The sequence below is a fragment of the Salvelinus namaycush genome, chromosome 23, assembly GCF_016432855.1.
Source record: "Salvelinus namaycush isolate Seneca chromosome 23, SaNama_1.0, whole genome shotgun sequence".
Taxonomy (NCBI): Eukaryota; Metazoa; Chordata; class Actinopteri; order Salmoniformes; family Salmonidae; genus Salvelinus; species Salvelinus namaycush.
The window spans coordinates 42,908,699-42,921,774 of NC_052329.1; the positions used below are offsets into that span (position 1 = coordinate 42,908,699).

At 44.3% G+C, this 13,076-nt stretch overlaps 1 protein-coding gene across 2 annotated transcripts in view; it reads right to left on the bottom strand.

Moving 5' to 3' along the window:
- Positions 1-600: 600 nt before the first annotated feature.
- Positions 601-13,076, bottom strand: part of LOC120018455 (AP-2 complex subunit mu-like) — a 42,580-nt gene continuing 30,104 nt past the window's right edge. For both annotated transcript variants that reach the window (XM_038961667.1, XM_038961669.1), the window contains exons 7-12: positions 8,059-8,206; positions 5,466-5,597; positions 5,194-5,329; positions 4,855-4,952; positions 1,565-1,676; positions 601-1,174 (exon numbers count right to left, since the gene is read on the bottom strand). In XM_038961667.1, the coding sequence (XP_038817595.1) occupies positions 1,040-1,174; positions 1,565-1,676; positions 4,855-4,952; positions 5,194-5,329; positions 5,466-5,597; positions 8,059-8,206 (761 nt within the window). In that variant the 3' untranslated portion in view covers positions 601-1,039. The remainder of the gene's footprint in view (positions 1,175-1,564; positions 1,677-4,854; positions 4,953-5,193; positions 5,330-5,465; positions 5,598-8,058; positions 8,207-13,076) is intronic.

Sequence of the window (13,076 nt, forward strand, 5' to 3'; positions counted from 1 at the left end):
TGTGTTTATATATATTTATATTCATAGACTGATGTGTCCCGTCTATTATCATCGCTACATTTTTTTTGTTCCTAAAACTGACAATTTTGGTCACACAGAAGGAATCTCTGCAGCACTTAAGACAGAAAACGACAGGAACTACAGCAAAAAAAATCGTCCTTGTTGTATCTGTGTCAAGAGGAATCATAATAACAATGACACCACCAGCTATTGGAAATAGTAGAGGAGGACTGAGGGTGAGCGCGATGGAATGGTGGCCAGAGAGCTTTAGAGAAGCACGACAAAGCACTAAATACAAAAACACAAGACGATTCATGACTAAAATACTCGGGGAAGGCTGGGTGTTAAAATAACAAAACGTATAAAATGTATTGAAATGGCATGACACTAAATGGATGCATCTACACTACATACTGCTGAAAACTACACACTGGGCTAAAGAGTGACTCCACCGGTTAGATATACAGATACAGGGGCAGGGCTGGGGAGAGAGAGGTGGGACAGGAGACGTTAGTTGCTACAGGAGAACAGAAGAGCGACACACACTCCTACGCCAGCATCAAGAGAGGAAGGGTAGCAGTTACTCCTAAGCCAATGATACATGGTCAGATACTTTTTTTAATCCTCCTAATACATTAGGATTGAGGGTATGGTGCGTAATCTGATTCTAGATCTGTGGTTATGGGCAAGGGGTACAGTCGTCCACTAATTCAGTGCCATGGGGAATAGATGGGTAGTACAGGAATAGTAGACAACATATCATGGGGTGGAATGGATTTTTTGTTTAGATTAAAAAGGGGAAAATACCCTTTAGATGCAGATGGTCTTTTTTGTACTTCACAGGATGTTTGCATTATTTATACATATACGCGTTTAATAATATAACAATTTTCAATATATAGATTTTTTTCATTTGTCAGCCAGCCCAGGGGGAAAAAAGACTGAAAGAAACGGTCCCATGTTATGGTCTTTCGCTCCCTCCCTTGTTCCAGCCTCTTCCCTGTTGCGCCCCTCTTTCCACCCGATTGTGAGGTGGCGGTTAGCAGCGTGTCTCGTAGATGCCGCTGCGGCCGATATAGCGCACCCATTTGATGACGTCGTGGTCACTGTAGTTCAGCTTGGGCTCGAACACCTTCAGGTAGCGCACCTTGAGTCCGGACGGCGCAAATGGCACCTGGGAGACCATAACAGAACCATAATTACACCTGGGAGAGAGTTCTGTATTGTTTTTTACTTAACTAGGCAAGTCAGTTAAGCACTAAAACTAATTTACAATGACGGCCTACACCGGCCAAACCCGGACAACACTGGGCGCCACCCTATGGGACCAATCACAGCGGGTTGTGATACAGCCTGGATTCGAACCAGGGTCTCTGTAGTGACGCCTCTAGCATGGAGATGCAGTGCCTTAGATGGCTGTGCCACTGGGGAGCCCATTTGACAGGCCAGAAACATTATCACACCTGGGTCATTCAACCATAGGAGTTGGTAATACAACACACACTGATCTGGAACCCAGCTACAGTAGAGGTGACTGTGTAAAGGAAATAAAAGACCTAATCACCTCAAAGTTCATGGAGATGGGAGGGCGCGCCCACTTCTTCTTGTCGTTGGTGGGCAGCAGCTCGATCTCGGCACTGATTTGAGACTCCTTCATCCCTGCCATACGCTTGATCCTGCAGACACACATAGCCACACACAGTTAAGACCATTCCACAGCACAAACACAGGCACGTGCACACGCGCGCACACACACACGCACACACTAGGGATGGGCACGGTTAATTGAATATCCGGATATCAAACCCTCATTCAAGGATTTTGCTTAATTTTGTACTATTTTCTACATTGTAGAATAACAGTGAAGACATCAAAACTATGAAATAACACACATGGAATCATGTAGTAACCAAAAAAGTGTTAACTTCTTATGGCTGGGGGCAGTATTGAGTAGCTTGGATGAATAAGGTGCCCAGAGTAAACTGCCTGCTACTCAGGCCTAGAAGCTAAGATATGCATATTATTAGTAGGTTTGGATAGAAAACACTCTGAAGTTTCTAAAACTGTTTGAATGATGTCTGTGAGTATAACAGAACTCATATGGCATGCAAAAACCTGAGAAGAAATCCAACCAGGAAGTGGGAAATCTGAGGTTTGTAGGTTTTCAAATCTTTGCTTATCCAATATACAGTGTCTATGGGGTCATATTGCACTTCCTAAGGCTTCCACTAGATGTCAACAGTCTTTAGCACCTTGTTTGAGGCTTCTACTGTAAACGGGGCGAGAATGAGAGCTGTTTCAACCAGACGTCTGGCAGAGTGCCATGAGCTCACTCAGGCGCGCGCCCATGAGAGTAGCTGCGTTCCTTTTCCTTTCTAAAGACAAAGGAATTCTCCGGTTGAAACATTATTGGAGATTTATGTTAAAAACATCCTAAAGATTGATTCTATACATCGTTTGACATGTTTCTACGAACTGTAATGGAATTTTTTTACTTTTTGTCTGGCCTACGCATCGTGAATTTGGATTTGTGTACTAAACGCGCGAACAAAAAGGAGGTATTTGGACATAAATTATGGACTTTATCGAACAAAACAAACATTTATTGTGGAACTGGGATTCCTGGGAGTGCATTCTGATGAAGATCAAAGGTAAGTGAATATTTATAATGCTATTTCTGACTTCTGTTGACTCCACAACATGGCGGGTATCTTTATGGCTTGTTTTGGTCTCTGAGCGCTGTACTCAGATTATAGCATGGTGTGCTTTTTTAGGTAAAGCTTTTTTGAAATCTGACACAGCGGTTGCATTAAGGAGAAGTTTATCTAAAGTTCCATGCATAACACTTGTATTTTTATCAATGTTTATTATGAGTATTTCTGTAAATTGATGTGGCTCTTTGCAAAATCACCGGATGTTTTAGAAGCAAAACATTACTGAACGTAACGCGCCAATGTAAACTGAGATTTTTGGATATGAACTTTATCGAACAAAACATACATGTATTGTGTAACATGAAGTCCTATGAGTGTCAACTGATGAAGATCATCAAAGGTTAGTGATTAATTTTATCTATATTTCTGCTTTTTGTGACTCCTCTCTTTGGCTGGGAAAATGGCTGTGTTTTTCTGTGACTAGGTACTAACCTAACATAATCAGATGGTGTGCTTTCGTCGTAAAGCCTTTTTGAAATCAGACTGTGTGGTGGGATTAACAACAAGTTTATCTTTAAAATGGTGTAAAATACTTGTATGTTTGAGAAATTTTAATTATGATATTTCTGTTGTTTGAATTTGGCGCCCTGCACTTTCACTGGCTGTTGTCATATCGATCCCGTTAACGGGATCTCAGCCGTAAGAAGTTAATAACTTCTTAAGGCTAGGGGACACTATTTTCATGTCCGGATGAAAAGTGTGCCCACAGTAAACTGCCTGCTACTCAGGCCCAGAAGCTAGGATATGCATATAATTGGTAGATTTGGATAGAAAACACTCTAACGTTTCTAAAACTGTTAAAATTATGTCTGGGAGTATAGCAGAACTTATTTGGCAGGTGAAACCCCGAGGACAAACCATCCAGGGGAAAACATTTTTGAGGTCACTGGTCTTTGGTCTTTTCAATTGGTTTTCTATGGGGAACTAGATTTATGAGGGACCTGGTTGCAGTTCTTATGGCTTCCACTAAATGTCAACAGTCTTTAGAAATTGGTTGATGTTTTTCCTTTGAGAAATGAAGAAGTAGCCCTTTCCTTTCTGGGTGTAGAGCCAAGTGGACTGTTTTGTTTGGTGCGCGTGACCTGAAACTCGCTCCACTTTCATTCTATCCGCTATTGAACACAGTTTATTCCGTCATACATTTTATCAATTATTTACGTTTTAAAATACCTAAAGTTGGATTAGGAAAGTTGTTTGAAATGTTTGGATCAAGTTTACAGGTAACTTATTAGATACTTTGTAGTCATGTTGTGCGAGTTGGAACCGGTGTTTTTTCTGAATCAAACGCGCCAAATAAATTGACATTTTGGGATATAACAACAGAATTTTTCGAACAAAAGGACCATTTGTGATGTTTAATGGACATATTGGAGTGCCAACAGAAGAAGATCTTCAAAGGTAAGGCATGAATTATATCGTTATTTCTGACTTTTGTGTCGCGCCTGGCGGGTTAAAATCTGATTTTCATGTGTTGGTATGCTGGGCGCTGTCCTCAGATAATCGCATGGTTTGCTTTCGCCGTAAAGCCTTTTTGAAATCTGACACGACGTCTGGATTAACAAGAAGTTAATCTTTAAACCGATGTATAACACTTGTATGATTTATGAATTATTATTATGAGTATTTCTGTTTTTGAATTTGGTGCGCTGCAATTTCACTGGGTGTTGTCAAATCAATCCCGTTAACGGTGAGGACAACAATGTGGTTAGTGAAGGCTGATGTTGCTGCTGAATTAGCATCCGTTTAAGCCAAGATCGAAGCCTGGCTTAGTTGATAAAAACAATAAGAGTTTGCAGCTCTGAGGGCCCTGGTTAGCAATCATCGATCCCTCGACCCCCTGCGTGTTGTGAATAAAGTCCCCAATTAACCAGTGGCGCAATTAACAACTTTTTTCGGTCAGTAGTTTATAGACGACTGTGAAGCGTACACATTTCTCAGGCTGGCACCTAACCTGTGTGGAGTTCATCAGGTACAAAACAGACTGAAACAGGGAGGGGTGGACTTGCTACCTGGACTTGTCCAATAAGAACCACTTATTTTCCAGTTTTTTCCCCCCGGTTGCGTAATGTTTTCCAATGTGAGCCCTAATAAACAGGGCCCTGGTACGGATAACCTGAGAACGACAGTGAGGAAAACTTACTTCCAGACGATGGCGTTCTCGCTGGCCTTGTACTTGGCCTTGCCCTTCATGCAGATCACCTGGACCCCGCTGGTGTTGAGAGGGGTGGGGATGCGCACCTGGGTAGTAAAAACATGGAAAAAGACATTCAGTTCAGTGGATCCATTCCCCATCTACAAACACTCATTCATTAGTTTATGGGTAAGACCAAGGGTACATCCGAAATGGCTATGTTGAGCACTACTACAAAAGTGTGTAATTTCAGGACTTTTACCTGACCATGATGACCACGACCTGGTCAGGTACTGTGTCCAAAGCTCTATGCTCACTTGGTACCCCTATATCCCTCTGTAGCCATACCTCAATCTTCTGAGCCAGAAGCGAGGGCTTGAAGTTGGACTTAATGACCACCTTGACTTCAAGCTTGGTGCGGCCCACCTCCCTGACAAGGGGGATGACACGGAAGGGTAGGATGATGTCCTTGGTGGTGCGGTACCTGTGGAGAAGAAGAGGCAAACACACACACACACACACACACAAAACAGACACGTAAAGACATAGCCTGTGTGTGAATGTGTGTGTGCATGTGTGTGTGCGTGTGTTTGTGTATCTGTATCACACAAGCTCGTTACCTCATGAGTTCACATTCTCCGTCCGGAGGAATGAAGCTGATGCTGCGCTCAGCGTCAAACTTACTGAGACGCACACACTGGTGGAATGTACAGTCGTCAATAGCTATGGATTGCTTACCGCCACCACCGCCACTAAGAGAGGGAAATAAAGGAGAGAGAGGGAGAAAGGGATGGAGCGAGAGAGGGAGATAAAGGAGAGAGAGGGATGGAGCGAGAGAGGGAGATAAAGGAGAGAGAGGGATGGAGCGAGAGAGGGAGAAAGGGATGGAGCGAGAGAGGGAGATAAAGGAGAGAGAGTAATGGAGCGAGAGAGGGAGATAAAGGAGAGAGAGGGAGAAAGGGATGGAGCGAGAGAGGGAGATAAAGGAGAGAGAGGGAGAAAGGGATGGATCGAGAGAGGGAGATAAAGGAGGGAGAGGGAGGGAGCAAGAGAGGGAGATAAAGGAGAGAGAGGGAGATAAAGGAGATAGAGAGGGGGAGATACAGGAGAGAGAGAGGGAGATAAAGGAGAGAGAGGGAGATAAAGGAGAGAGAGAGAGAGATAAAGGAGAGAGAGAGAGAGAGAGAGAGAGAGAGAGAGAGAGGGAGAAAGAGGGAGAGAGGGAGCGAGAGAGGGATTGAGAGGGAGATAAAGAAGAGAGAGAGGGAGAGCAGTAGCAAGGTGTTTAGAGGGGACAAGAGGGCCACACATAAACACACACACTGAAGGAGGGGAAACCAATCCTGATCATAATACACAGACATTAGATGACAGTGAGATTAACGATTAACAGAAATGTACGGAGAGTATGAATTTCAATGAAGAGCTGATGCACACTCTGAGCCCCAACATACTGAAATCCACACACACACAACGGATAGACAAAGCGGTAGAGGCATACCAGCCAGACACTAACTGCCTGGTCAGTCTGACTTTGTCATGTTGCGTTCAGAAGGATGCAACATTTGAATGATAGATTATGAACACTACATGTCCAGATCTACAAGTCAGAAAATCAGACACATAACATTGCTCTGTACTGAACGCAACCCCCGTGTAGACAAAACAATGGACAGACAAGACAGACACACACAGAGGCAGATTGAGGCAGACTGAGGATGGAGAGAGCAGTCTGACCCGAGTGAATGATGTACGCTACCTGCCCCCCAAATCACTGAGGTCCAGCACAGAGAGAGGGAGAAAATCAAAACACGAATCAAGAAGGGAAAAAACACAGCTTGACATTGACACTTAAAATCTTAGCACTATAAACATAACGGCAGGAAAGAAAAACGATGGAAAATGACGAACAAAGTAACAAGCCATGTGATGCAGTTGCAGCATGATGACTTAGTTACGATGGCTGCGTAAAAATATGGTCAAAAGTAGTGCACTTTATAGGGAATAGGGTGCAATTTGGAACACAAACTATGTATTCACCTCCCAATCAGTGTTTTGGACAAGAAGCATGTGAAAACACTTTAGAGAATGATTTAAAGTTTTCCATTTTACAGTTTTATCTTAGTCTTTTCAGCAGCAATTAGTGTCAGTGGCCCATTTCGCTTTGATCATTATGGGTACTTAAAAAAAATCAAGATGTTCAAGGCTTTACAAAACATTCAATGAGCATAAACAAACATCGCAGTACAAAAGTATTTTTAAAACCAAATGTACAGTACAGGAGCTTAACTCTAGCCTGGTCCCAGATCTGTTGTGTTCTTGCCAACTCCATTGATGTCATTGGCAAGCCAAACACTGTTTGGCATGACAATGAGTGCCAGAGTAGGCATGACGGCACAAACAGACTGGCACTCAGGCTAGCTTAATTCACGGTATAGCTGCAGGCACCAGCAAAGGGCCGTCAGTCAGCTTGCTCTAGAGTTTAGGCTATTTCCTATTGGCGAATCAAACAGCTTACTGGGGTGAGAGTTCTATGGAGCGTAGCTGTGAAAGCTCATTAAGCACCTCTGCCCCCTTGGAAATACAAGAGCTGTGCACAGCTTAATTGAATCAGATCAAGTGCCTTTCTATTCTACAGATTATTCTAATCTATATTCTAATCTACTTCTATATGTATATTTCTGGGCCACTGTTTTTGTTGTGATATCTTGTTTGATACTCTCGGACAGTGACATCTGCAAAAATCATTGACTGAGAACACATCATTTACAGCAACGACCTGGGGAATAGTTACAGGGAAGAGGAGGGGGGATTAATGGAGCCAATTGGAAACTGGGGCTGATTAGGTGGCAATGATGGTATGAGAGCCAGATTGGGAATTTAGCCAGGACACTGGAGTTAACACCCCTACGATAAGTGCCATGGGATATTTAGCGACCACAGAGAGTCAGAACACCCGTTTAACATCCCATGCAAAAGACAGCACCCTACACAGGGCAATGTCCCCAATCACTGCCCTGGGGCATTGGGATGTATATATTTTTAGACCAGAGGAAAGAGTGCCCCCTTCTGGCCATCCAACACCACTTCCAGCAGCATCTTGTCTCCCATCCAGGGACCGACCCTGCTTAGCTTCAGGAGCAAGCCAGCAGTGGGATGCAGGGTGGTACGAACATAAACATCCAAAGTCGGAGACACCCGTTGCCCCCTCACCTCTTGCCCGCCGCCTCCTCGGTGGCGCCCCCTTTGCCCTGTTTGTCGATGACGATCTTGTCGTTCATTCCAAATTTGCACTCCGGCATGCCGCTCAGGTAGCTCTTCATCACCACGCGGCCCGAGACGTGGGCGCTCAGCACCTGGCCTGATTGGAGAAGAGGGAGAGAGGGCGAGGTTACCACGGAGCAACACGGAAGGCAGGTAACTGGTTCAGGAGAGCTGTCAGGGAGTGTTTTATGAGGTAGTGATACACTTATGTAGAGGTATAGAACAATTTATAGTAGAAGAGAAGCTTTCTCAAACATTAAAACAGGCGGGTGGCGGCCTCTAGTGGCCACATCGGCACTACACCACACTGCTAAATATGCATACATAGTCATATATACAGTTGCGGCCAAATATATTGACACCCTTACACTTTTCTTAAATAATTCCCAATTGCAATTGGCCTCCCGAGTGGCGCAGCGGTCTAAGGCACTGCATCGCAGGGTTGGGCCGTCACTACAGCCTGGGGTTCGGTCATCAGTTGAACGGTGTTTCCCTCCGACACATTGGTGCAGCTGGCTTCCGTGTTAAGTGAGCGGGTGTTAAGAAGGGCGGCTTGGCAGATGTTTTCGGAGGACGAATGACTCGACCTTTGCCTCTCCCGAGACCGTTGGGGAGTTACAACGATGAGACAAGATCGTAATCACGAAATTGGGGGAAAAAGGGTGTTAAAATTGAATTTACAAACAAAAGAATTAACCAGATCAAAAGTTGTAATTGGAGAGAAAAAAATGGTTTCCACACCCTGTTATTGGATTTTTAACATTGCAGAACCAATTTAATTTTTGTAAACTTAAAAAGGTGCTACGCTGGATTTTTGTTGGTGTCACTGGACCAACAAAAGGATGGGGCCCTTCACAAAAGCATACTATAGTCCTTCTCTAGATTAAGAACTCTGGGGATTAAAGTATCTAAGGAATGGATCCAGTATATCTCTCTGGAAACTTTGTCAACATCGCCACCCCGTTTGTTTTTACTGTCCCCTCTCTTTGAAATGGAAGGCCACTGGGCTGTTGGGGTCAGCACGTCAAATGGCACTTCGGTGCTCACACATTCTAGTGTCAAATCAAATTGTATTAGTCACATGCGCCGAATACAACAGTAAAATGCTAACTTACGAGCCCCTAACCAACAGTGCAGTTTCAAGTAATTAAAGCAGCAGTAAAAATTAACAATATTTAGAGGGGGGTGCCAGTACAGAGTCAATGTGCGGGGGCACCGGTTAGTTGAAGTAGTATGTACATGTAGGTAGTTATTAAAGTGATGACAACAGAGTGGCAGTGGTGTGGAGAGGAGAGGGGGGGGCAATGCAAATAGTCTGGGTAGCCATTTGATTAGATGTTCAGGAGTCTTATGGCTTGGGGGTAGAAGCTGTTTAGAAGCCTCTTGGACCTAGACTTGTTCTCTCTGCTTGACGTGCGGTAGCAGAGAGAACAGTCTATGACTAGGGTGGCTGGAGTCTTTGACAATGTTTAGGGCCTTCCTCTGACACCGCCTGGTATAGAGGTCCTGGATGGCAGGAAGCTTGGCCCCAGTGATGTACTGGGCCGTTCGCACTACCCTCTGTAGAGCCTTGCGGTCGGGGGCCGAGCAGTTGCTATACCAGACAGTGATGCAACCAGTCAGGATGCTCGCGATGGTGCAGCTGTCGAACCTTATGAGGATCTGAGGACCCATGCCAAATCTTTTCAGTCTCCTGAGGGGGAATAGGTTTTGTCGTGCCTGCTTCATGACTGTCTTGGTGTGCTTGGACCATGATAGTTTGTTGGTGATGTGGACACCAAGGAACTTGAAGCTCTCAACCTGCTCCACTGCAACCATGTAGATGAGAATGGGGGCGTGCTCGGTCCTCTTTTTCCTGTAGTCCACAATCCTCTCCTTTGTCTTGATCACATTGAGGGAGAGGTTGTTGTCCTGGCACCACACGGCCAGGTCTCTGACCTCCTCCTTGTAGGCTGTATTGTTGTTGTCGGTGATCAGGCCTACCACTAATGTGTCATCGTCAAATTTAATCATGGTGTTGTAGTCGTGCCTGGCCGTGCAGTCATGAGTGAACAGGGAGTACAGGAGGGGGCTGAACACGCACCCCTGAGGGGCCCCTGTGTTGAGGGTCATCGTGGCGGATGTGTTGTTACCTACCCTTACCACCTGGGGGCGGCCCGTCAGGAAGTCCAGGATCCAGTTGCAGAGGGAGGTGTTTAGTCCCAGGGTCCTTAGCTTATTGATGAGCTTTGAGGGCACTATGGTGTTGAACGCTGAGCTGTAGTCAATGAATAACATGCTCACATAGGTGTTCCTTTTGTCCACGTGGGAAAGGGCAGTGTGGAGTGCAATAGAGATTGCATCATCTGTGGATCTGTTGGTGTCATGGCCGTCAAAGGAAGTGGACCAAAGCGCAGCGTGGTGAGCGTACATTTTCTTTTTATTATAAAATGTCGCCAACAAAACAAGAAACAAATAAACAACCGTGAAGCTTACAGGGCTAAGTGCCACTAACAAAGTTAACTTCCCACCCTGAAAGGAGGGGAAAGGGCTACCTAAGTATGGTTCCCAATCAGAGACAACGATAGACAGCTGTCCCTGATTGAGAACCATACCCGGCCAAAACATAGAACTAAAGAAACATAGAAAATAAAACATAGACTGCCCACCCCAAATCACACCCTGACCAAACCAAATAGAGACATAAAAAGGCTCTCTAAGGTCAGGGCGTGACAGTTGGGGCGGTATGCAAATTGGAGTGGGTCTAGGGTTTCTGGGATGATAGTATTGATGTGAGCCATGACCAGCCTTTCAAAGCACTTCATGGCTACAGACGTAAGTGCTACAAGACGGTAGTCATTTAGGCAGGTTACCTTAGTGTTCTTGGGCACAGGCACTATAGTGATCTGCTTAAAACATGTTGGTATTACAGACTCGGACAGGGAGAGCTTGAAAATGTCAGTGAAGTCACTTGCTAGTTGGTCAGCGCATGCTCGCAGTACACGTCCTGGTAATCCGTCTGGCCCTGCGGCCTTGTGAATGTTGACCTGTCTAAAGGTCTTACTCACATCGGCTGCGGAGAGCGTGATCACACAGTCGCCCGGAACAGCTGGTGCTCTCATGCATGTTTCAGTGTTATTTGCCTTGAAGCGAGTATTGAAGTAGTTTAGCTCGTCTGGTAGGCTCGTGTCACTGGGCAGCTCTCGGCTGTGCTTCCCTTTCTGGTGTGTAATGTTTTGCAAGCCCTGCCATATTCGATGAGCGTCAGAGCTGGTGTGTGTAACTCCCTTGAAGTTTCTCCTATGTAAAATAAGCTGCACGGGCAGCGAATCCCATAGATCCCATCGCGATAATTACAATTGATGGTACTTTTGATTTTTATGTCTCGACCCGATCTGGGGTGTGAGAAACTTTTCATATGTTTTGTGTACTGGCACACTTGTAGTTGCCGGGGGGAGGCTGGTCTTGTTTGCGCCTTGGCTGATGTCGGATCGGACAACACTGTCTTTAATATTTTTAGCTCTACGGTAGGCAGCCGCAGGAGACTGCTGAAATGTATTACCTAGAGCCGAGTCTGAGCGTAGAATATGCCAACTGCTTTTAATGATGCCTAGTAGTTCTGGACTTTGTGGGCTGTAGGTAGTGACCAGTTGGATAGGAGGTCTGGCTCTAGGGCTCGTGGGCTTTCTCAGTAGTTGTACTCTAAGAACATCCATGAGTTAAAGCACATTCAACAGAAGAAAGATTCAGAGCAAAGGGCTACAATCAGACATGGTTAAATCAAGCTGAAAGTAAACTCATGGATGTTCCTAGAGCACAACTTCCTACAGCACTTGACAAACATCGAAGGTCCCTTTGTTGGTCCAGTGACAACCCCCCTATTTGTACTACTTGTTTACACATGGAGGGAGCTTACTAGCTCACTAACTGTTGTCCAAACCAGCTGTTAGACTTCTTTGCCTACGTTGTTGATGTTTACTGCTGTTGTCCCTAGTTTTGCTTAGCCCTGTTGTTTATTTTTCAATACCCACCATATTCAACATATATTACATAGTAGTGCTTATATGTCAATTACACCTACTGCAGTTGACAAAAAGCTTGTCCGGTTTTCCAATTGTGGTTTACTGGTTTCACTTCTGTATTTTATCACTAGGTGGAGACATTGACCACAGCACAGCACACTCTGAGCACTAACCTGCAGTGTCTACCACACTGTGTCCCATTAGCATCACCAGCGGAGGAGTTTTCTCCCTAATTCTCCTCCCCATGCCCTATATGAACTTATCGAAACGTCAAACTTTTAAACTTGTCTAATAAAACGAGGTATTTTTAATGGCGAGCGAGCCTTCTCCCGCCCACCCAATGACGTCTACACATTTGTAGGTTGCACCTCTTCTCACGTCGGTTGAGCACCTTCTTTCCATAATATACTGAACCAAAAATAGAAACGTAACATGTAACAATTTCAAAGATTTTACTGAGTTACAGTGTAAACAGATTTCTGCACAAAAATGTAGAGAAATAAGCTTTTTGTGCATTTGGAACATTTCTGGGATCTTTTATTTCAGCTCATGAAACATGGGACATGATGTTGCGTTTATATTTTTGTTCAGTATAAATCTGCAGGAATGATTTGCTGTGATATTGGCCTATTGATTTCTCCCGCCGTCTGACTTTCTGGCTGTGTTATCTAGTGGAAATCGCTCTGTCGGATAAGTAATACTGTGAAACACTATCATTCCATTATTACTGCAGATATATTGTGGACATTTTCTGAAACTACAATGCAAAAATTATATACAGTACCAGTCAAAAGTTTGTACACACCTACTCATTCAAGGGTTTTTCTTTATTTTTACTATTTTCAACATTGTAGAATAATAGTGAAGACATCAAAACTATAAAATAACACACATGGAATCATGTAGTAACCAAAAAAGAGTTAAACAAAAATAGTGTAAAATCAAAATATATTTAATATTTTAGCT